The sequence below is a fragment of the Exophiala bonariae genome (genome assembly GCF_035927105.1).
Source record: "Exophiala bonariae strain CCFEE 5792 chromosome Unknown scaffold_17, whole genome shotgun sequence".
Taxonomy (NCBI): Eukaryota; Fungi; Ascomycota; class Eurotiomycetes; order Chaetothyriales; family Herpotrichiellaceae; genus Exophiala; species Exophiala bonariae.
In genome coordinates, this window is record NW_027042492.1 from 340,169 (window position 1) to 363,979 (window position 23,811).

General features: G+C 49.1%; 9 protein-coding genes across 9 annotated transcripts; 1 reads left to right on the plus strand and 8 right to left on the minus strand.

The window, feature by feature from the left end:
- Positions 1-1,126: 1,126 nt before the first annotated feature.
- Positions 1,127-1,783, minus strand: LTR84_003733 (uncharacterized protein; the record flags this gene model as incomplete). Its single annotated transcript, XM_064847317.1, has 1 exon — positions 1,127-1,783. The coding sequence occupies one exon, from the start codon at positions 1,781-1,783 to the stop codon at positions 1,127-1,129; it is 657 nt and encodes a 218-aa protein (XP_064705038.1).
- Positions 1,784-3,453: 1,670 nt separating this feature from the next.
- LTR84_003734 (uncharacterized protein) lies at positions 3,454-6,031 on the minus strand (the record flags this gene model as incomplete). The annotated part of the gene is made up of 4 exons (XM_064847318.1): positions 3,454-3,798; positions 3,856-4,059; positions 4,164-4,230; positions 4,557-6,031. The coding sequence occupies 4 exons, from the start codon at positions 6,029-6,031 to the stop codon at positions 3,454-3,456; spliced, it is 2,091 nt and encodes a 696-aa protein (XP_064705039.1).
- Positions 6,032-9,149: 3,118 nt separating this feature from the next.
- Positions 9,150-10,319, minus strand: LTR84_003735 (uncharacterized protein; the record flags this gene model as incomplete). Its single annotated transcript, XM_064847319.1, has 1 exon — positions 9,150-10,319. One exon carries the CDS (start codon positions 10,317-10,319, stop codon positions 9,150-9,152), a length of 1,170 nt encoding a protein of 389 aa, XP_064705040.1.
- A 316-nt stretch (positions 10,320-10,635) lies between these two features.
- LTR84_003736 (uncharacterized protein) lies at positions 10,636-11,300 on the plus strand (the record flags this gene model as incomplete). Its single annotated transcript, XM_064847320.1, has 2 exons — positions 10,636-10,991; positions 11,057-11,300. The coding sequence occupies 2 exons, from the start codon at positions 10,636-10,638 to the stop codon at positions 11,298-11,300; spliced, it is 600 nt and encodes a 199-aa protein (XP_064705041.1).
- A 1,202-nt stretch (positions 11,301-12,502) lies between these two features.
- LTR84_003737 (uncharacterized protein) lies at positions 12,503-15,739 on the minus strand (the record flags this gene model as incomplete). Its single annotated transcript, XM_064847321.1, has 4 exons — positions 12,503-13,885; positions 13,939-14,260; positions 14,332-14,720; positions 15,086-15,739. 4 exons carry the CDS (start codon positions 15,737-15,739, stop codon positions 12,503-12,505), a joined length of 2,748 nt encoding a protein of 915 aa, XP_064705042.1.
- Positions 15,740-17,779: 2,040 nt separating this feature from the next.
- LTR84_003738 (uncharacterized protein) lies at positions 17,780-19,861 on the minus strand (the record flags this gene model as incomplete). The annotated part of the gene is made up of 4 exons (XM_064847322.1): positions 17,780-18,428; positions 18,488-19,631; positions 19,685-19,803; positions 19,857-19,861. The coding sequence occupies 4 exons, from the start codon at positions 19,859-19,861 to the stop codon at positions 17,780-17,782; spliced, it is 1,917 nt and encodes a 638-aa protein (XP_064705043.1).
- An 820-nt stretch (positions 19,862-20,681) lies between these two features.
- LTR84_003739 (uncharacterized protein) lies at positions 20,682-21,173 on the minus strand (the record flags this gene model as incomplete). Its single annotated transcript, XM_064847323.1, has 1 exon — positions 20,682-21,173. One exon carries the CDS (start codon positions 21,171-21,173, stop codon positions 20,682-20,684), a length of 492 nt encoding a protein of 163 aa, XP_064705044.1.
- A 605-nt stretch (positions 21,174-21,778) lies between these two features.
- Positions 21,779-22,656, minus strand: LTR84_003740 (uncharacterized protein; the record flags this gene model as incomplete). Its single annotated transcript, XM_064847324.1, has 2 exons — positions 21,779-22,599; positions 22,647-22,656. 2 exons carry the CDS (start codon positions 22,654-22,656, stop codon positions 21,779-21,781), a joined length of 831 nt encoding a protein of 276 aa, XP_064705045.1.
- A 187-nt stretch (positions 22,657-22,843) lies between these two features.
- LTR84_003741 (uncharacterized protein) lies at positions 22,844-23,644 on the minus strand (the record flags this gene model as incomplete). The annotated part of the gene is made up of 1 exon (XM_064847325.1): positions 22,844-23,644. The coding sequence occupies one exon, from the start codon at positions 23,642-23,644 to the stop codon at positions 22,844-22,846; it is 801 nt and encodes a 266-aa protein (XP_064705046.1).
- Between the last annotated feature and the right edge of the window lie 167 nt (positions 23,645-23,811).

Genomic DNA, 23,811 nt, shown 5'->3' on the forward strand with positions numbered 1-23,811 from the left:
GATCATTCTAAGGTAGACTTCGTCTCAACTTGAATATTCCTCAGTGTCAACAGGCAGTGTACCTGGGTCGATTGGGACCTGTCGCGTTCACACTTATTAGTAGCTTTTTGACTACCTGTACCTGCCTCTGACCACGCTGCTTCTAAGTCAGGCACAGCCGGAAGGGCAGGATGGTCTCAAAAACAACACACACCTGCAGCGTAGCGTTAGTAGTGGAGAGAGAAATCGAAAGGGCACGGGCAACTGGTGCGGCAGCGGGGATCTAAGAAACGCCACTGGCGTCCTCGGCTGGGTCTGTGTTGCCAGCAAACTCTATTCTCGCGTCATCTCCAACGGGAATGGGAAAAAGAATAACTTCAATGTTCGCTCCCCACATTCCAGGTTACCGATTCTTGGCTGGTAGGTGCTCGGCATAACGTCCTCTGGAGTGGACGGATAGGTGGATGTACTTCAATGCCTACGTAGGTCCTCTACCAGGCACTGAGCAGGTCAGTTGCTGAATGTATGCATTTATCACATACCTGTCGGTACGGGCGGCCAATAATCTTTGTAAGGTCCACTGTCTTGCATTTCCTGCCTCAGATGTCTCTCCAATGAACCTTCGTTGAGTGCTTATGTCTCAGGCGAGTCAATTGAACAAGTTAGTCTCAGTCCTCTCCCATTCTCGATTAACTGCTTCTACTACATTTCGAGGTGTGGGAAGTGGGCATCAAGGTCTGAAATGGTTGATTTTTAAAAATAAATAAAACAAAAAGTTTGAACTATGGAATCAAATAATTTGCCCGTATCCCTGTATTGACGATGGCCTCTCTCCATTTCTGTATGTAACTCTGTGTCTCCTCGTCAACCTCAATTACTAGCTCCGTGTAGATACTGCCGTTGATCCGGCCCGGTCGTGATGCACATGAGTGGGATGCTAACTCGATCCCTAGTTTTCCCACGTGCTTTTCCAATCCCCTTAAGTGATGATTAACTTTATTTTGTTGATGCGATTAACCGTGGGTCAAGTATGATATGCTTTCATCGTGGATAGTCGTGATTTGTCATATCGTCTGAATGATTAGATAAAAAAGTAAATTCGTGACTTGATCAGGTTGCTGCTTTCTCCCTCGCGGTTGCGAATAGCTTAATGCCAATCAGCCCAGCCTGAGGCAGAAACGGTGACGGTGACAGTGACGTATTCCTTCAGAGGGGCGGCTGTGACCACGCTAGTAATGGTGGAGGCGGGCAATTGAACGGTCGTGGGAACCACAACAGTGGTGGGCACAACCTTTGTAGTTGGGACAACTACGGTCGTAGGCACTGTGATTGTTGTAGGAATGGTTGTAGGAACCACAACAGTGGTTGGGACGACTTTCGTAGTTGGTACAACCACGGTAGTTGGCACAACCACTGTAGTTGGAACCACCACCGTTGTGGGGACGACGACAGTGGTTGGCACGACTTTAGTAGTTGGCACAACCACTGTGGTGGGCACTGTGATTGTTGTTGGCACTGGCACTGTGATAGGCTTCTCGATTGTTGTAGGAACCACGACGGTAGTTGGTACGACTTTTGTAGTCGGTACAACGACAGTTGTGGGCACTGTGATCGTTGTTGGGACGGTGACGGGCTTTTCGACGGTGGTGGGAACAGTAATAGTGCTGTATTGAACCTGAGGGGCAAGTGTATAGGTTACAGTGACGGTGGAAGCACCTTGCCAGTCGTTCCAGCCCTCTGTGCGAGCCTTAAGAGCAGCAGCACTGGCCGAGGCGGCGAGGAGAACAACAGAGAGGACCTGCATGTTGATGATGGAGAGTGTGATGAAGATGGAAGAAGTCCAAAGATGTATGAGAGAACGAAAGGATGAGGGAGTTGAACGAAGGTGTGACTTCTTGTGTTGAGTGAGAGTAGCGATGGAATGATTCTTTCTGAGATTGATGGAGAGGGAATATCAAGAGAAGCATTCCATGCCGCTCTATATAGTCCTTTGGTTGCCTTGGGCCTTGCACGAACGAAGAAGTAAGTCCATCGAAATCCGGTTGGACAAGCCCCGCCCTCTTTGCTCAGCAAACTCACCTCTTTCAGGACTTCTAGCACGAAATGTCTCCAGCGGGCACCAGTTGGATAACCCAGCCCGCTATTACTCAACAGACTTACCTTTTCCTAGACTTTGGTTCACGGTTTGTGGCCCTCAGCTGAGCTCCCTTCCGGTTAGGACAACCGTAGCGGGAAATCGACAATGCTGGAGGGGATCACCCAAGCCACTCGGCAAACGTTGGCGATGTTGAGGAGCGAAGTCACGGCATGCAGGTCAAGAGAACTTTCTCCACTGCAACGTGCATACAATATGCTGGCAGCTGTCCAGCCGTGGTGGAAAAAAAGTGACCAACACGAGGTAATTCTGGGAGTTGGACTAAGCCCGGCATGCCTAGCGGAGCCTTGGCATAGTCTCAATAATAGCTCGAGGCGTTACTCCAACGGGCATTAGGTACCTGTGGACCCCCTACAAGCTTTCATATCGCACAGACCATTCGTCAAATGTTGCATTAGATCAGCCTTGGCCATGTCTTAGGTCTGACTTCCCTGCCCGGCCAAGGTGCTTGCTCAGCCGCTCTTGTATGGCTAGGTTTCGGTTACGGCTCACCATTCTCATGCCTGTACCAGATTCCCACGCCTGAAATGCCACCTAGAATGCCTACCAGCACACAATTCCATGGGTGAGAAAACCTGTTGTGGCAGAGTCCAGCCTCCCTCCCTAACCCATTCATAGGCCCTTTTGCCCTGCCTGCTTCGGTGTATGACACTGACCAAACCAGTTTTCGGGTTGCGGAGCACAGTGGACACCTTGAGGCCAGCCCAAGGTATGGGTCTATTATTGCCTGCCACTGATGATCTTGCTGTTGTAACCATGTAACCAGTAACGGCTAATCCCCATCGGTTCTCAATTGTCTCGTAACTTCCAAGGCACAAAAATACATGGCGATTTTGTCATCGTTCTATCCTAAGATTCGACCGGTACGGACAGTCCAGAGGCGGCCAAAATCCACATGGAACCAACTCTTACTTCCTCGGGATCAGACATTCACCGTTCTCTTCGCTATGCTTCGTAGAGTGCAATGCAAGCCCACTTTTCGCCACTCAGTCCTCCACGCTGTTTCTCCCGACGCACATCCGTGAGAAAGTGACTATGATTTGGCGTTTGGGTCATTGGTACTACTTTGAATCGATAGTTGCAATGATTCGTATTCTTTATTGACAGTACATTTGTCTGTGCACCAATTCTAGCTGATATACTCACCGCTCGCAGAAAGGATAACTCCGATCCGGCCCACGAATAAGTGTATGAACGTAATACCAAGACAAAAAGACGAGTAGCCAAGGCGACTTCCTCATGCAGATTGACCTTCCAGAGCGAGTCTCGAGGTTGGTGCAAGGTGTACGAGGAAACTTTTGAGTGACCTCCCCGGAATCCTACTCCCATGATGTTCCTCGTTCGATAGCTAGGATGGTCTCAATATGCTGCATCTCCACTTTTCCGCACGGCCCATCCTTGCTCTTCTCTTGACTCCGTGCGAGCATTTGTGCCGTCTTGAGCATATTCTTGATTTGTCGTCCATTGATGTCTACTTTGGCAAGTCGGTCGAGGTCTTTTCCTGTCACTCCGGTGTCCGGACCCAAGAATTGTTTCCAGATGTGCCTCCGAGACTCAGCGGACAAATTTGGGTAGTTTATGGTTACGTGAATTCGAGAGTGAAAGGCCTCATCGATGTTCTTGATTCGGTTCGTTGTAAGGAAAAGCACGCCTTCGTAATATTCCTTGACATCATGGTCAGCTATGCCCCGTGAATGTGGGGTGGGTCATGATCATCTTACCAGTACTCTCAGAAAAATGGATACCATTTTGTTTCGTTCAAGATCATGCGAGCTTCTCGCTTCGAGGAAGACATCGGCTTCGTCGAGTAGCAATACGGCGTTCCATTTGCTGACCATGTCAAGTACCAGGTTTAATGACTCCTCAATACCTGTGGGGTCCAGACCCAAATCACCAGCAGACAACATATATAATGGAACTCGCATCTAGTAAGGTTGTGTGGTCAGCATGTGCCCCTCGCATCCGTACTCGGACAGTCGTGCCAGCCTTCTGGCATCCACCTGAATCAGAAATAGGAAAAGTGACTTACATCCTCAGCAACACTTTCACTCGTCAATGTCTTACCCACACCGGGTGGACCAGCAAGCAGCATTATCCTGTTGTACAATCAAGGTTAGTCAATTGAACTCATGATAGAAAAGCACATGAGGTTTGGCTTGCTCCGGCTCCACAAATCTATCGTGAGCACCTCGGTGGATGTAGTCTCTTGCACAGAGAGAGAAACCCGGTTCCGTTCTCAACGAAAGCTAAAGGTAGCTTTTTCTGGTGCAAACACTGGTAGACAGGATGCTGTTGATGACGAGATAGACTTCACCCGGATAAGTCGGCGGAGACAACCATAATAAAGAGGATGTTTGATCCGGATAGGCGGGGGAAGACTGTCGAGAACAACAAAGTCAAGCGTGATGGAGACACAACTTACATTCCACGACCCTTTCCAGCAATGACATCGTCAAAGTCATCTTTGTACTTGACTTGAGACTCCACAAAGGCTCGAATCAGTGATTTCTGCTCCGAGGGTAGCACCAGAGACGAGAATGCATTATCGGCGAAATTGATGGGAGATATTTGATCAACGTAGAACCAGAGCCACTTCTTCGTCTTGATAGCATAGCCTCGCACGTATGGAACACAAAGAAGAAGCTCTTCTGGTGTCAACGGACGATGCTTTGGCTTCCCAGCTTCCTTGGCACTTGATGAGAGGCTATCCTCTGCATCGTCGAAGTAATCCTCCGAGTCAGAAACCTCTTCTTCCTCGTCACTGTCTTCAAAATCTGAGGCTTCGCCAAAGAGAGTACTGCTGTTTGGCATGCCAAGAGGGTTGTAGTGTACCGCATAATTGGGCATAAATCTGTTATGGGCATCACAGTCGATAATGATACGAGTGTCCACGTTATGGCGTATCATGCCACATCTGCCATAGCCAAGACATACACCCCGATACGCCATGTAATGGTAGCCTGCATATCGTTCGAAAAGCTTGCCTCTCTGAATCAACCGTTCAACAAGAGCCTCCTTCTGAGGATGGAACTCGAGAGGATACGCTGATAGACTGGTGATCGGTGTGGTCCCTGGGAACTCGTAATCTTGCAAGTCACTGTGATGTTTCCCGAATTTTGTTCCATCCCAATCACATGACCACACGCTGAGCGAAAGAAACTGCAAGCCACGTCTGGAGTCGGTGCACGTCTGCGTGTACTCAAGCTTGAACACAGACTCTTTGCCATCTGACACGCTGTAAACGAGTGTTTGTGGCTCAAAGATCGTCCAGAGGTAGTCAAAGGTGATGACTCCGTTCTTCACAAGATCAACTTTTGCCGCAATTGCAAGCTTCAACTCCTCATAAATGACATCGTGGAACAATTGAAGGTGTTTTTTGGCAACAGGGTCTTCAAAATCGTCCTTTTCGAGTAGGGATGCAAAGGTAGCCCATCGATGAACGAATGGGTGAAAGGGTGCTTTGAAGACAAGTCGTTCGAGATTGGTTGTGATGCCGGGATAGCCTTTCAAGACTATACCCAGTGATGCCTTCAGCCATGGACTCTGAACGATGATCGAGTCAATGTCGTATTTCTTACGACTGTCGTAGCTTTTCTTCTTGCGGACAAGGAAAGCGAAACGAGCAGTTTCCTTGGTTTCAGCTGCTTCGACAGCATCTTGTGGCTCCTCCACGACCCATTGGAATTTACCATCGGAATCTTTCTTTTGATAAAGAGATTTAGCCTCTGTTATACTGCCTTGTGGCACCTCTGGCTCTTCTGCCTTCTCTTCCTCGTCCTTTTCTACTTTCGCCGGCTTTTCTTCCTTCTCCAGGGCGGGCGCCTCAGACCCTGCGGCAGGGGAACCCAGAATGATGGCCTGCTTGCCATCAACGTGGTGTGCAATTGGTGGAACCATCCTGTCAAGATTCTGATCGGATTTGATGATGAAACAAACAACAGATAGCAAAGACTAACTACCTCTGACGAAGATAATGCTGACAAGAATGAAGAGCAAGGTAGGGAATAACGAAACAATGAATTCATGAACTTGCAGCTATACTTATTGAACTTTTTGATACTTGATACTTCCCAATCATATGGGGCTGATCTGATAGTGGGGAAGTGATACAGGCTGGCCAATTCCTGCCTGGAGATAGGTATGTCGTTAGCCAATGGAATCATTGCAAGCCCACTGGCACGACTCATAATGCGACTATTGTTGAATTGCACCTCACAGTTCACAGCTTAGCATGGTATGGATTGATTCAGGCAGGATAAGATCTAGGCTGTGCTGCCTGGAGTGCATCCTAGATCGAAGGCGCAGGCTGTGGTACAGGATCCGTCGTGACTCAGAGTCTACTTACAGCACAATAGGGCAAAAAGGAATGGGGGCCAGTGTGACTCTCGTTCCTTTTCCCCCACCATTCTCAGGTCAGGCTCAGCCTAAGAGTCAAACACGCTCAGAAAATTGATGCGGGAACCAAGGCTGATTCAAGGCTGCAATGGCTGCCTGCACAATCATGATTGTTGAGACATGAAGTCCGATTTCAGATTTCCCGGCAATGATTAGTGTAACGCGCCAGACAACTCTAGTGCCTTGGCAGTAATTAAGTCGAATCCCGAGAACGTACTCGTAAACGTGTCTCTCCTATCTGTGGAGTATCAACATGATAAACTTATGCCATTCATTGATTTCTTGTTCTCAAAGAAGCTATAGAAAGACACCAGTAGTGGATATTGGTGGGCGTTCTAAATATATAGGTCAACGAGCGAACGACTACTTCCAGAATCAAAAATTACCCATGCACAAATGGAGGCATCATGAACGAGCCCTGCGAAGAGAGTAATCCGACGAGTCCGAATCCGAATCCGGTATCAACCACTTTTGGCGACGAGTATTCAGTTTTGTACCTAGGTACATTATTCTGTTAATGGAGTCCTTTGCGAATTCTTCCTGGAAGGCGACTCATGAAATTTTCTACGCCTCTCCTTTTTGAAATCCCAGGAATCGAATTCGTCGTCCTAGGATTAGCTTTCTAGCAGCACTGGTTGAGAACAAGTTAGTCTTGACATCGCACGCAACTTGGGCTATGCGTTATGTCCACATAAATTAACGAAATGGCGTATAGAGAATAGTATATCCCGAAAGGCCGCCCAAAAGTAGAGAACCTGGGAAGGCTGGGATTGTCCCTATCTTCTCCCAGGGTAATTCAAAATGGCGTGCGTGGACGATGTCCACGAAATTGAACCTGATGATGGCTCATGACCGTAGGCCATAGAGTGGCTGTGCGCCGAATTTACCGGTTTAGCTTCTGCATCTCCTGGTATCAATCGCATCGAAGACTTCCGTGGTTAGCACGTTTCTCCAGCCACGCCAGGCAACAACAGCCGAGCTTCGAAATGGAATTGGAGCTGTTGAACCCGGGTCCAACCTTTTCGTTCTCAGCCTCTGGCACCCGAGAGTCGGTTTTCGGCTCGATATTGACCTTGCCAACCAATCCATCTTTGAAACGCCAATCAGCTGCAAGCCGGTACATACCTGCAAAGGCTTCAGGAGATGTGTTCCTCCGAAATCCTTATAGGGGAAATGATGAGATATTTGCCGCTGTGCACCGTCCGGACATAAGGATAGTTATGGTAGCTTGAGCCGGCTTCAACAAATTGGGGGCTACTGACGCTGGCGCGACCGTTGCGTCTACCGGCACTCGTTGCACTGGTATTGTAGATCCATCCGGTAGGTTGACATACCAAAGGAGGTAATTAGCACTTGTGCCTCTAATTTGGTCTCGCTATTGTTAAATAGGTCGATCAATTCGGCGCCTTCCCTACCCGTCAGATCGGAGCTGTACAACCGGGCATCGATCTTTCGTTTTCGTAGTATATCCCACAACAGGAGTTTTTGGGCAGGGAGCAGTGTCCAAATACAGCTCTTCCTATCGTGTTTGATAGCGTCTTAAATCACGCGAACTTCATTGTCGCCGGAGCGCCCGCTAGTCCTATTCACAAATTATGTAAGGATGTAAGTCGCATACCAATAGCTGTTGTCCAGGAAGGAGAAACCAAATCGTCTCCTTCTCGTCATGCTTGACTTTTCCTTCGAGGATTGCAAGCGTTGCTCGAATCTTCGGGCTCTGGTCGCAGATGATTCGTATTTGCCCCAGGTGGTCCTCTTTTGGAGGCAGGTGGAAGCTGGGTTTGCCTAATGACTTGATGTGTTCTTTTTTTATTATTCTTAGACCAGAGTATGCGATACTGCTCACTGATATTCAAGTCACAACAATTCCGATACGATGAGCGTTCTGCACTTAGTGATATCCATTCCTAGCCACGGGCATCCGATAGACTGCTGGCGGTCGCTCACAGTTCCCAAGAGACATGACTAGAGCGCCTTTCATCCAGTCTTTGACCTTATCCTCAGAATCAAAACCTGGCAGGTTTTCTTTGAGTCTGGCTAGGATGCCATCGAACTAGGTAAGTTTGTACTTTGCTTTGAGTGGCCTTGATGTCACACGGTTATTATCCTATCGAGGTCGTTGAGTGTGGGAGGTGTGAGAGTTCAGTGAGGTGGGTACGTTCCGATCGAGTTCGTTTCGGATCGAATGAGGAGGATTTGATGGCTACGCTTGCCCAATTATGGGACTTCTGGGACAGTGTACGAGGTCGAGAGTGATAAATTGGATCAAGGATTGATCGATCGGGACGGATGGTGACCGGGCTCTGTTAAAGGCATAATGACTGGAGAAAGTTCAGAGTGCTTATGAGGCTCATCCCCCTAGGACCAGATGAGTAAGGTGACTGCCTAGAGCCCAATGTTCGAACTCCAAATTGCGAATGTCTTATTGGGGAACGGTACACTCATCACAAGACCTCTGAAATCAGAGAGATATCATCCCGATAAAGTCCTTCTGGACAATAAGAGGCTTGCATCATAGGAGTTTCGTACTCTGATCCCAACGGCCGAGTTTTTGGAAGAGTCATTCTTGGAAAATCGCGGGCCCATTACTAAGGCTCTCTAAACACACGAATCCCACGTCTCAAGGCTTTATCACAACTCTTAAGGGATCTTTTGTCTTGCCATATGCACCTCCTTCAGCCCGCCTTCTCTCGATTGCTTCTTTGTAAGGAGGTGCGGTTGGCGGTTGAACCGGTGGCAGGCTGGTGTGACCTTCGGGTAGCTTGTACGTCGCATCCGCATCCCATGCGGAAAGATCCCCACATGCCAGGAATGGGGCGATCCATCGTTTGGGATCGGTCTCTTCATCCTCGAAGTGGATTTCCACAACACCATCTTCGCGTAAATGCCGTGACTGTTTGTCGGAGTCATAGGATTGCTGTCCGCCCTTGGTTGTTCTTTCCGTTGTAACAGGAATCTGTAATGCAGAGCCAATCTCTGGTGTCCAGTCTTTGATGGGTTTGTAGCCTTCACACACGACAAACGCTTCGATGCTACTCGCTCGGCTTGAGCGCGGCTTCGCTACGTGAACTCTCTCGAACACGAGTCTGAGTTGCGCGAAAATGAGATCGACATCTCGACCGCGAAAGATCTTGGCAACAAATTTCCCACCTGGCCGTAGCACCTTCATTGCGAGCACCAGTGCTGAGTACAGAAGCTGTGATTGAACGTAAATGTCTAGATCGTGCAATCCTGTCACGTCCGGCGCCCCATCACTGATGACCAAGTCAATTCTGTGAGTTTCATTGTGCTGATCAAAATCTGGATCAATAGCTTTCAAGAGTAGTGGGACGGTGGTAGGATGCGTGATGTCGGCTTTGAGCTGGACGATACCTTCTAGTGGTGCCATTGGTTGGAGGTCGATGGCTACAATCTTGACATTTTCCCTGGGTTTGAGTGTGGATTTGGTGTCATCCAAATCAAGCGACCGAACTCCATCATTTAAGTCGGCCTCTGAGGGGCTAGAATCACCTGAACGGGGAGTCTGTGTCTTCAATTTCGCCATCCTTTCCACCCATGCTCGTCGACCGAAGCTCTCACCTTTGATCAGCACTCGAGAGAGGACTTGACTCCAGCTACCAGGTGCAGCACATAGGTCAACAACTCTGGTACATTTTGATGGGTCACTGTAGGAGAAGAGATCGAATTGTTCATCGATCTGAATTAGTTTGAAAGCAGACCGAGCCCGCCAATTTTGTTCTTTGGCGAGCCGGTAATATGCGTCTCGTTTGTCTTTAGATGATTTACCCATCGTTAGAAAAGGTTCAGGTGTACTCTATGATCATTTCTGAAGCCCAGGTAACGTCAATCAAATTATGATGGCTCCATGAAGTGTATGGGGAGGAACGAGTACGAAGGTGTGCGACAGATAATTTTGAGATGGGATCCGGCTTATATTCGGCTCAGCCTCGCATTGCTCTTGGCAAGCTAGACCTACGGCGGATCAGAGCAACAATGATTTGTCCTCCGCAACAAGGTGTCCAGATGCGAATCGCAAATTAATTCTCGAAAGTACAAGCCTCGACAACAAACAACAGAGGACTTCCTCCGACAGACTGAGCGCAAACATGGCTTCCTCAATGTCTTTGTATTCGATCATAGGAATTTTGATCTTGTCCACCGACGCGTCCGCAGACTCCAGCCGTCTCTTCGCCAAGTACTATACCACTCCCCATCACTCTGCCACACACCCAACCCCTACACAGCCATATGCAAGTCTGAAAGAGCAGAAGGCATTCGAGAAGGGCTTACTGGAGAAGACCTCAAAGCAAACTTCCGACGTGATTCTCTACGACAACAAGGTGGTCGTGTTCAAGAACGAGAGCGATGTTATGTTATACGTGATCGGATCCGCAGAAGAGAACGAGATCCTACTATACAATGTCATTCTTGCGCTGAGGGATACTCTCAGTATATTGTTGAAGTACGTTCTTCCAGCGATCTCAGTGTGCAGTTGAATGAATAGCAATTGACATTTTGAACCCCTAGAAATTCTACCGACAAACGCACGATCATGGAGAACTACGATCTAGTCACTCTAGCCATCGACGAGATCGTGGACGACGGTATTGTACTGGAGACGGACCCTGTGATGGTGGCATCGCGAGTTTCGAAAGCGCCCGCACAGGATGCACCCAACATGAAGAACTTGGACCTCTCGGAGCAAGGCATTCAGAACTTGTGGGAGTTCGGAAAGAAGCAGGGCATCGAATTTGTGAGGCGGAACTTATGATCTTATGAGGCATTGGGAGGTAGGGAAACTCAACCGACTAGAGGCAGGCGTTTCATGACATACCCACTTGCTGCCAAAATTGCATTCGGGACCATGAGAATGAATTACTTTATGAGTACTATGAATCAGAGCGCGAATCTCACCATGGCTGACGATTGCGAGGGCCAAGCTTGTGTACGTTTTCGGTGTTGTTGACTGTGTGGGTGTTTCCTGTGATCCTGCGCCAGCAGTGTGACCCTCGCTTCGATGCTTAATTTGCACTACCAGGACAGCTATGCAGCACCCACAACATTGCAGTCCGGGCTCTGTGAGTACGACACTAGACGCCTCGTATTGCAGTTGTGGTCCGTACAAAACCATCTCCATATGAAGGCATTCTAGTAGCCACGAATCAGAAAATCCACGACCTTCGACGCCCTGAGCAGCATGTGGAGATGAAAATTACCTAAGTACCTACTCGTAGGTACCTATTAGTAGATGGCATTGGGGCTAGTATATTATGCCAAGCAACGAGAGGTTCATGATACTGCCCCGATACCGAGCTCACGCAGCCGAATATGGAATATGTCGTTACCTAATTCGCCCTCTGCATGGCCCAGCACAATATTCCGACTACCACTTTACTTTCATGGGACGCCTCAAATAGTGCCTCCCATCATCTCCATTTCGGCATTTCATGAGCCAGCAAAAACAAAAGTGAGGTGTGTTGGACCGCAATACAGGCCCAGTTGCCTTTGATGGGTTCGTCATTTCTAACGCCAGCTGCCTCCCAATAAATGCAAGTTGGCCATCTCCACGCGAGGATATTCCTAGAGATGTGACCTATTGACCTTAGATATGAGATGAGCGGGCTCGGACAATGATTGAAGATTCGATTTGACAGTCTGCTGTTTGTGCTACTTGTATGTTTTCGGCAGATAACAATGAGGATGATGCATTTTAGAAATCCAACCTTGTTCTCATTGCGATATGTCGTAAATTTCTAACTTCCGATATGCAAGGGGCATTCTCCTGAGAACATCCCGTAAACAATGAACATGCGGCCATAACCCATAAGAATACTGAATTCTTTCTCCAAAAGCCTTGTTTCGGGTATCATCTAAAACAACGCCACTTATAAATGCCCATGGAGATGATGTAGCTAATCAACATTCAACCAATTCAATTCAATCCTGTCATCGAATCATAACACAGAGCCGCTTCTACCGAGCTCTCTGCTGTAACAGCCGTAATCGGCGTTCTTCATCCTGTATCGTATTTACATTTCTGTGAGGCATTGCCATTCTTGATGATCCAGGAAGCCCCAGGTCGGATGGGCTGGACGAGAGGCTTCCAGGTACTCTGGCGAATGAACGCAGGTGTGCGGTGGGTGGCTCTGCTAGAGCTGGAGGGGTGGGTTCTCGTACAACAGTGTCGTATGTCGGAAGTGTACTGGAACTTCTATTTGTTCTGGGAGCCGGGGTTTTGACTGCTGTTGTGTAAGACGGAATCTTGGCCAGATCCAGATCCTCCATGTGGTCGTACTGAGGGAAAGGGGTTCGGGCACCCGATTGGTGCCCATCTTCTTCTTCCGATGTCCGTCTTGACATAATATTACTGCCTGGTTGACTTGGAGAACCCGATTGTGCGCCAGAATAGGAACCTGCTTCATAAGGACTGAGTCGAGTTTGGTTGGCCGAACTAGACAGGCTATTGGAATCGAAATAATCCTGAGGTTGGCTTTGATTGGCAGAATTGCTTCTTGAGCGGAGTCTTCCAGCGGCAGCCAGATTTCGATCGCTTTCCTCTCCTCGTGGTAACGATGAACTTGCCCCTCGCAGGTCTTGAAGCCTATTCTCGAGAGCGACAGGTGACACATAATTTCCGTTGGTAATCGCTGCAAGACTGGCGAGATTGTCCGACGAAGCATGTCGGCTGTGGAGATAGGGCGTTCCAGGAGTAGATAAAGCTGCCCCAGGTGTCCGGTAACCATCCATATCAGAGTATAAAGCGTCTAGAGTATGCTTGCCATAGACTGGAGGAGCGGCATTTGCCAAGTCATTGGCAACAGCAGCACGTCTAGCTTGTGGCGTTTGATCGACTAGGTCGTTGTTCTCGTTTATCGGGAGACTGGGTGAGATATAGAATGAGACCGGGAGATTGGCTCTGAGTTCAGAGATATGTCCGTCGGGGTTGTGTAGCTGGACGTTGAATTTGACCTTGTGTCGAACCTTGATCCCTTTGGCGTTGCAGTCCTGTAGACATTGATTCAAGCTCTTTGGCAATTCCAAGTAGCGGGAGAATTCAAAGCCCTCGGCTGCTTCATCGAGGATTTGCATGTCGTTCTCGGTGTCAATCTTGTACATGTCGGATACAATTACTCTGTCGTGCTTCGTGATGCCATTACTCATTGCATTGACTCCCCACTCGGGATCTACAATGAGTTCCTGTTCTTCCTTCACTTGAGTTGATACATTTCCAATGACCAGCCCTTTGAGCAGTGGTACAAGTTTGAAATCCACTTGAACAAAAGATCCGAAGGCAACCGCCTTGTTGGGTATGCTGATTGAGTATTCGATCTTGTTCGGCCAGATGTTCTCAACCGACTAGGATGGAGTTAGTGACCTGTGGCTTCGGGAGCAAGAAGAACTGAGCCTACCATGGCATGCGCCAGTTCCAGCGCACTGGAATCTAACGTCCGCACGATGCGCAAAGGTTTCCGGACAACGATATCTCGACCTCTTTTCCGTACAATCTCTGCTTTGAGACGATATATAACCCACGCATCTTTCATGCCTTCAACGCTTTCGGGCAAGCCGCCATCGAGAATACATTGAAAGGGCCATTCATAGTTGTCCGGGGACAAGATTTCGGTCTTTCCTTTACCGGCATCCAGAAAGTTCCAGCTCTTCTCAAAGAATGTTTTCTCCTTGTAGTTGGTGCGACGACCTGACATGGAAGAGGTGGAGGATGTCTGCCATCTAAGGATTGGTCAGTTAGTCCCGGGTCACGCGAACAAATTCTGTGCCGGCATAGCCGTGGGACCACTTACGACATATGAACGATTCCGCTCAGCGTCAGAGTAATCGAAGCAATGTTCATGGGATCTGTCACACACAGCACAACGGAGCCGGACAGCTCTGCACTGGCAGCTTCGTCCTCATTGCCTCGAAATACAACGTAGTCATTGTTAAGGCGGACGTCGAAGTACTTGACACTGCTGCTAGTGCCGGAGTGGCCGCTGTGAGAAGTTAGGAACTTCAGAGCCATTGCTTGAGGCTTAGAGAGCGATGAGGTCTGCAAATGTCGATCCGCGAGGGAAGATTTGGAAGAGCTCCGAGAGGGCCGATTGCTTAGAGGTGAACGCTGGACAGGCTCATGGTGCGCCGCCACAGACTCAGCAGGAGAATGTTTGCGGGTAAGACGAAGGATTGGATTGACCTGAAAAAGTCGACGTGAGCATTTGCACTGGATGACGAGACGAGAAAGAAAGATGGCATGTGTCGATAACGAACAAAGTACGAATAGAGGATGGATGAAATTTGTGGACCGAGATAGGGCCCAAAATGTTGCAGGTGGATAGAAAACAAGGTACAAGATGGGTACAGGAACGAAAGACAAGACTTCGATGATGATTGCGGAAGGCTCAAAGGAGCATAGCCGGAGGGACGGGTACTTGGATTGTACCTTGGGAAGGGACCCGTGGCATTCGATACAGGAAAACCAGCATAAAAAGTCGCACCAGAGATGAGGGAAATAATAATGACAAGAGGGACCACGATAGGTCGGGATTAGTGGTTACTTACACGCTCAGGCCTTATCGTGCACTGATCCACTGTGGGAATGGTGCCCGTCACGCCCGTCAATCTGGTGGTGTTTGTATTGGCCCCTGCTGCTGGAGGACTGGCTCCCACAGGGGAAGCCACTGCCCGGGATAGGGTGCCAGTGCCTGTGGGCCGAACACCTGCCGGTGAGAATGATGGTAGTGGGTTGCTAGTCGGCGTGGCGTTCTGCTGACGTGCTTGTACTATCGCTTCTCGATGATCCTCGATTGAAACTTGTTCCGGAAGCGATACGGAAGATGACAATTGCCCTGTGTGCTGATGATGTTCCGCCTGAATATCCGCGTAGGCCGGCAACTCTGGCTCTGCTTGAACGTGACGAGCTGTGTCACCACTGTTGCTGATTGTGATGCTTGGGACACTGCCACTGGTATTCGCAGTGGTCGTGGTGCTTGTACTGCTTGTACTGACATTGGTGGGGGAGTGGGTTAATACAAGTCCATCATGTCTGTTGCTTAGCTGCGTGGTATTCCGGGATCCGTACTCGCCGTGACCTTGACTGTGGTGGTCGTCTTGATGCGCTATTGCCTTGAAATTTGATGGATCAACCTCTCGTACTCGGAATATTGCTCTCGTGTTGGATGCTCTGGATCGGTTACCACCAATGGCAGGCGTCATACCTACCTAGATACCCTTGATTCCTGTCTTCTGATCGGTATTTCGTATCTCTCTTAAGCATTGATGGTTCCACAGGCCAAGCTTCACACCGTTATCTTCGCGGCACTCGGTACAGGGTCCCGTTGTCGCAGCCCGAACACGCTCATGGGTGGGCTCAGTCGCCGAGATCGCGATTCTGCCCGATGCCTGTGAGTCCTAGGTGGACTCTTCGATTGGCGGTATGGAAGATAGCATGTACCACCGAATTTGCTTCAGATTGGGCCACAAGTTGTTCTCGACTCGAGAAACCAGCTGGATGTTGTTATCGATAAAGCGATCTTAAGCCACCAGTCATTAATATATATTCAGTTAGTCTTCGATAGGCATGTGATCGGTGGCTGAAGGGCTAAAGAATCCGATCTCGATAGCCAGGGATTGACCCAGAATGCAATTGATCAGGACTCGTTCTGTAGAAGAATGGGATGGGTTTCGCTGTTGGAGTTTGGTCCTCGTCTCGTGCGAACTGCTGGCATTATGAACCTTGAAACTTGCAGCAAGTTCAGGTACCCATTATTCTTGTTTCCCAGTCGGCCCTACGTAACCCCAACGGTGCCAGTGTAGTAGTGATTGTACGGGTACGAATAGCAGCTCGGGCATACGGCCCTTTTTCATATTTTATGCGTTCCCCCTTCACTCCCCTTTGGCTCCCAACTTCCCCCAAATCTGCCCACGCCCAGGGATTCTCAGGGATGGGAAGCACCGTTTAGGCTTCCTTACTCCCTGTGGGAGCTGAGCATCCGATCCCCATCCTGGTTGACATGCCACATTTCTGCCTGACAAAGCTGAGATGCCCTCCTTACTGGATGTACAGTCAGACAGTCACCCACGCTCTGCATCGCTCACGAATGCCGCCCCCCAAAGCTGCATAATTGAATGCCTGAGCTCAGATACTCAAGGCGTCATTCCCCCGACTCATCCGTAACAGAAAGAAATATTCTTTGAATTGTTCTCCAATAAGTACATCTACCGTACCTATGATTGGTTTTCTCACTTCCAACATGGCGGCGCCCTGCAGGAGCCCAAAGACATGGCGCAGCGTTTCATCCCACCCGCCTCGCTTGTCCGTGATCAGTACGACCACGTCCTTGTTCTGGAAGGTCTATTCGACCTGAATCAAGATCCGAATCATCATGACTTACTTCCTTTTGCGTTGTCTAAGAATAGTAACTTCCACTGAGTCAAACACAGGATGAACCAAACTTGTAGTTCTTTTCTCAATCGTCGGTACTCGTGATGACCACCGGACTTCGTCCACGAGGTTTTGAGTACGGAAGTACCTCGGTGGAAATTTGGACCGAGACAGTTGAAGTTGGATTATGGAATCGAGGACACAGGAAGAATACGGTTATTCCCACCTATGAGATATAAGAATGTCGCAACACTCAGCGGAGGGATGTAGCTGATCATTCAGTATGCATACAGGTGGTCTTTGTATTCCTTTGACAAGGCATTATAACTAGTCTCCAGGGTAAGTAGCCTGGTCGGATGGTCCCCGGTGGCACATTCCAGCAAAGTATCGAACTACTAGTACTGTTGGTACTACAGAGTGGGGTTTGGGATATAGGAAAACGAGGAACCAAATGTTTTAATGGCTCGGGTGGGCTACGTTGATAGCCTTAGTTAGATTCACATGGAGAGTCTAATCGCAAGCCACCGAAGAGTTTTCCGTGATAGGGTACTAGACGACAAGGTGCCAAACCTGAGTGCCTGTCCCACATGGGAATGACCCAGTGCTTGACTGGTTGACTTCTGGTGAACTCGAATTTTTCTTTTGCATGCCGTGCGACTATACGCGATCCACTGATAAGGCACGTCGGGAATCATCACCGTTGGATATGTCCCTGCAGCCTTGCATCCGACGGGCACCCAAATTGCAAGTCGTATCGGCTTTTGAAATAGCCGCACAGGTTGTATTCGTACACATACAATTTCTTGCGATGGTGACATGTGCTTCAATCCCTGCAAAGCTATCGTTGATGAGATTGCCGCCACTGACCACCATTATTTGGGCTTTTCTGCCAAATTGACTTGACTGCTATTCACACCCTCTCGAGGCCGGTTCCACGTTCGCAAGTGGCCTTCATGACATGTCGTTATTATGGAATCCTGCTCGAAGGCCAGCCCACTCAGTGGATGGTCGTCGATTTTCTTGGACATGACTGGTGGTAATTGCGCTGTTCGGGCACGGGATTCAACAGTATGATTGAGGAATTGAGATTCGTCAACAACTTCCGGTGCGATGCTCTGGGTGCCGGTTCTATTGGAGTCGGATCGTAGACGATTGACGAGGCCACTGCTTTCTGTCCGTTGACGAAGTAGTGATACAGTTTGGGTCGATATACTGCCTCTCGTTCTTGTCGTTGCGCCTTTGGGACGGTGCAGCATTCCAACATTGAAGTCCCAGAGTAGCAATTTACAGTCGTCTCCAACACTTCCGAATCTGTAAGTGGTCTCATCGCAACGCCAGGGGTCAAAAGCAACCGCGGTGACCCAAGAGTCATGGCCAAAACATCGTGCTATTATTTGACGCTCTGCAAGAGACCATATTGTCACAAGGTCGTCTTGACCACCAGTAAGGACATATTTTCCATCCGGAGACCAGCATACACATGTGAAACCGCCGTAATAAGACGGGTACACGTCAGTTAGCCTAAAATTGGTCAGTCATACCGATCAATAGGATCACCACCGAGAAAACTGGAAACTGACCTTTCTTGCAGATAATCAATAATCCGCAAGTAGCCATCATCACCCACAACGGCCAGGTGCTTGCTATCGGGCGAGAATGCGAAATCAGTGATACTCTGCTTTGAGATTTTCCAGCATGCCACAGGATTCGTCTTTTGATTGGCCGAGTTCACACTCTTTGTTATAACCAAAGTGGATTGGTCCTCATCCTCAATACTGATCGCTTCATCGACCAATTCTTCTGAAACGAATGGTGCATCCTCTTTTTCCTTGTCGTATACAACTAGTGTGCCATCCATATGAGCAGCCAAGAAGTGGTTTTCTGAACCAGGGATCCATTTTATCTTAGAAACAGCGCTGTTATTGATCATGCCATTCTTGTTGATGCGTGCATATTTCTGAGACATCGGTTCGTACCAGATTATATCACTTGCTGAAGAGCCCATGACCATATCAATATGGGTGGGATGCTTGCTCAGCGGATTGACATCATGGCAAATCATATGTGCCTTGGTGAAGAGGATTTTGGTCATAGGATCCGCTTTACTGCTGGTGGACAGGTCAAGCCACTGAAAGGCACGATTGATGTTCACAAAAGCGAAAAGACCTCCTTGATCTCGTTCTGTCAACTTTTTGGCGAGGTTTTCGTGTGGTATCACCCGTGATACGAATGAAGAGTTGCTCTTGATTATGTTGTTTTTGGGTTTTCGCCTCTTGAGTGCATCTCTGCTGATGACAGGCGACAACGCCGCGTTGCCTTCACCAAAAGCCTTGACATTGGTAGATCTGTTACTGCCGTTCGCGGAGCCTGCAGGGTTGCTTGTATCGCTTGAAGTTTCGATGGACACCCTGGATTCCTTCTCCAGCTCCTTGAGTTCTCTAGCCTCTTTGGCCTCCCGAGCCTCTTTGGCTTCTTTGGCTTCCCTGGCTTCTTTTGTGTTGGTCAAACCCAGTGTTTTCCATCGTAGCAAACTACTTGTAGCAGTCGGAGTCTTGTAAAGGTCGGGTTTTATTTGTTTAGGGTTCAAGGACACGAGTGACAACTTGACACCGCTCGTGGGAGGTACGGAAGTTGTGGAGAGCGGGTTTGGATTTATGATGGGTGCTTCTGAAGGATGAGGAGGAGGTGTAGCTAGCTGGAGATCATCGCGCAATACATAGATGCCTGATCCGAGTCAATCGGAGTTGGTCAAGCATCGGCAGGAGGAAGAGTCATACCTTCGCCTGCTTGAAACGTATATTCGGGGCCCTCGCGGACAGTAAGAGTATTTGCGGTCTCAAGAGTTGTTGCGACCAAGCTAGCATTGGTGGGATACCGAGGAGGTGGTGGGATCGCACTGGACAGTTCTCATTAGTGACAGATATAGAAAATGGGGAGGTGCGAGCATACAACATGGCGTTTAGTAATGAACAGAACTCGAGCAGTAAATTTCACCCTATGGCCGCGACTATGTTCAAGCAGATGGAGCAGGTAGAGTAGATCAAAGGTGGAGGAGTTGGTAGAAGGTTGAGATACTCTTTTGGTGCGGTATCTGGGGATTCCGTGTGTACTCGTAAGTGGCAGCATACAGGCGCTAAGCAGGCAATCGGTTAGGTGACATGGAGTTGGTGGTGGGGGGTTACCCTTCCCCACCAGTCGGCAACTTCGAGAACAGCCTAGGTGACGCCCACAGCCACTCCAAGTTAGGTAGCCTCTGGGAGATTTGGATGGCCAAGCCCCGATCCTACAGTTGCCATGTGTTCCTAAAGCCTAAAGGTCACGCGAGGGCCCTTAACGGAATAGGCGTGTGTAGTCCCTAGCCCATGGATTTTGGTGTGCAGGGGAAGAGCGGTTGGGGTGATAAGTTACTCCCTCACACGCAAGTGACGCACCGGCATCTGGCAGTGCGGGGAAGCAACAGAGCCCCCAATTTCTCACCCATTCAGTAAATGCCTGTCGAGCCTTCGGATTTGCCTGGGAGTGGCTTGCCTTTCAGGTGGTGTTGATGACAACGATCATGTAGTACACCAGCCGTAGACAGCCACGACTAACCACCCAAGGCGCGTAATTATCCGTGATTATGTTGATCGACTTGTGCCCGTATAGCCAATTCTGGCTGGGATCGAAATACCATATTACTTCGTCCAACAGAAGACATAAAAGTATTGAAAGCGGTTACGATGGTAGATATTCGCCTTGAAACTGGTTAAACCTCTTCATCCTTCTGCAAAGAGCTCAGATGTCGTCGGGCCATTTGAGTGTAGACAGTTCTCCTCTCAAGATGTGTGCAAGTTCTTGACTAACCACTTCGAGGTCTGTTCGGATCTGCTGCTGTGCTTCGCTGTCTTCTTCTTCTTCTTCATCTTCTTCTTCCTCCCGGTTATGAGAGCTGCCTTCAGAAATTGTCTCTCCATTTGCGAGTTTGGGCTCTGGTCCAGTGACAGCAAGGAGGACGTGATCGGCAATAGGTGCGATTACAGAGGTTGCCCCCATGTTCTGAGCCTCAAAAACCAGAACGTCCTCTGAAGCAACCGTATATGCTGCTGTCATGGTTGTAGACTGGGTGCGCATTCTCTTGATTGAAGGAGTCGCATCTCTGTAGGCATACGCGAGTATGGAGCCGTTAGAGGACGAGACCATCACTGAGGAAACATGGCTGCTCCACGAAATGGCATCTTTGAGGAGTAGAGAGAGGCGGTCTGAATCAAGCAGACAGACCTGAGCCATCGTTGGGTAATATCGGCGCTGTGGATAGCTGCAAGATTTGTGATGAGCGGAAGGTGAAGTCGTCTGGATGCTGGTGAGCACCAGATGGCTGGGGTTCAACCTGTGGTCATGGTTGACCAAAAAGGCAAGTTGGGCGTGCCGGGCCCTGAAGGAACACCCCTAGAGTGGACCTGGCGGGTGCTACACATGTGAACTTGGTAGGCTCTTTAGCTATAATGCTTGAGGGGCTTGCTCGCTACTGTAACTAAATACAATCGCCCCCGAGCATCCCTTTTAAATGATGCGTATTTTGCTGGGTCAGGAAATTCTAGAATAGGATAAAGGCTTGACGTTAAGTACCTGTAGGTACTGCGTTTGCAGCGTCCTAGAAAGTGGTGGCTCGTGAAAAGCCCGACTGGGTCAAGGCCTTCGGCTGATCGGGACATCACCCCAAATTTGCAGGGACCTCAACCACCTGGGCACCTGCAGTCCTTGACGAACACATATAGTATTCAAATAAAATATAAAATATCACGTTGCGGCCAGCTTTTTGTTTCCCACCGAGAAAAAACCCTACTTAGTCCATGATAATCTACTCGGTAACCTGTCACGTCTGAATCAGCATCCTAGCCCATGCAACTCATCCCCCCTTGCGGACAAAACACAGACGTGCCGTCAGGGTGAACGTGCAATGGACATCGAGGTATTCCTCCTTGCATGATCAGAAAGTCTACACTCAAGTAACCGGAATCAGCCGAGTCCGGTCGTGGCATAGCTGGCCGGACTGGTATTTGCTGGTCCTGTGAGCCAGTTTCATTATAAACGTTCACAAAGGACGACTGGTCCAAGCCGTAAAAGCATGAGTCTGCCTGAGACGTCGGGTTATCCTCAGGTGTTCCTTGGGAGTCTGATGAAGCCATGGTGTCAAGTGCCATTGCTAGTTCGCCGTGCTCTCTATCTGAGAATCCTTGGTCATTATAATTGAATTCGACAGTATTGGTCTGCACCCAGGAAAGCGCAGCCATTCCAGCATGAAGATGTCCTTGTGGCGAGTTGTCCTGGTGCCAGTATGGATCTATTGTAATTCCGGATTGCATCTCGTTGTATTGATTGTTCAGTGGATAGTCACTCCGGGCAGTACGAGGACTTGACTCGAGTGTTTGGAGCATTTGCTCGCCTGCACTTTCAGGGGGAAAAAGAACCTTCGTGGGACTATCCGGGCTTGCTAGGGCCGATTCCTGGTAAATTATCTGCTCCCATGCGCGAGATAGTTCTGTCATCATCAAATCTCGACGTTGTTGTGCTTGTAAGAATTCTTCATTAAGTTCACTCAAATAAGCCTCCAATTTTTGCAAGGCATCCGAGGGACTGTGTGCACCATTCGCTACCGCCTTAACGACCATGAGGTTCTCTTCGAGGTCACGAGTATACCAAGCTGGGTTCCAGTCTTTTCTCAGTGTCAGCAGGATCATGGAATGACATGAGAAAACCTACATGGCGACATGTTTGGAGGAGTATCTTCATTGAAGAGTGCTGAATAGATTGCCTTCCACTTGGACGTCGGGTCTAGCCGTCCCACTTTATCAAGCCTATCGAGCATGTCTCTCGAAAGATGGCTCCTCTCTCTATGCGTTCCTTTGATGTGACGCTAATGGGGCATTAGCGCTTCCAAACACTCAAAGGAAGAAGAACTACTTGGCGTCCATGAGACTCACCCTCCAAAGAGAGTCGATACGCTGAAAATTCTCCTCATGGCAAGCGGCGTATTGCACGGGGTTGAACTTGTGGAAGGGACAAGCGAAAGCTCTGCGGGGCGACAGTTTACTGTGGTGAGTTGACTGCTGATCATTATCCTCGTCTCCGGCATCCTGGTCTTCGGCATCGTTTTCTTCGTCCGTAGGAGGCAGGCGGTCGCCATTGCTGTTGCTCCCCCGTCCTTGGTTCGCACCAGTCCCTAGGGTTGAAGGATCTGCTCTTGGCTGGCCCGATCTTGTAGAATTGCCGCGTGGTCGTTCCCTCACCCCAACAGGACTGCTTAGCAAGGGTGGCTGACGTCTGGGAGAAGGCTCCTCTAGACTGATGCACCCGAATAACGCTGCGAGAGAGTTCCAGGTCTTTTGAAAGTCATCATTTTCCAGAACTTCTTCACCACAAGGCTTCGTTGTCATGCGTGGCAATGGCGAATTAGACGCTGCTATGGCGCGATTCATTGGATGGCGTTCCATTAAATCACTCCAACCACCCGAGAACTCAACGTCCTCATCCCTGTATCTTGAACCATGCCTTGAAGATATTTCAAAGTTGGGTGTCGTGGGAGAAGCATTGAGGTTGTTCGAAGTCGATGATCGAGCCTGAGGATTCGGAACATACCGTGGGACAGCCTCTTCATCTGAACGATTACGCGCAGTATCAAGTAGGAGATCCTCAAGATTCCTTGGTCGAAAGGAGTTATAGTTTGTCGTAGTCATGGGATCGTCCGGATGTGGAGGCATTCTTTGGACAAGATGTGCCGGAGAAACGGGTACCTGGATACGACTATTCTGCTTTGGCTCAGACAAGACTTGAAGCAGAACCAACCACACGGAGGCTGGATCTCCCAAAACGTGAGTAAAAATTTGTTGCACAGCAGTTAGACTATTCTCAGGAGGGACAAATGGAT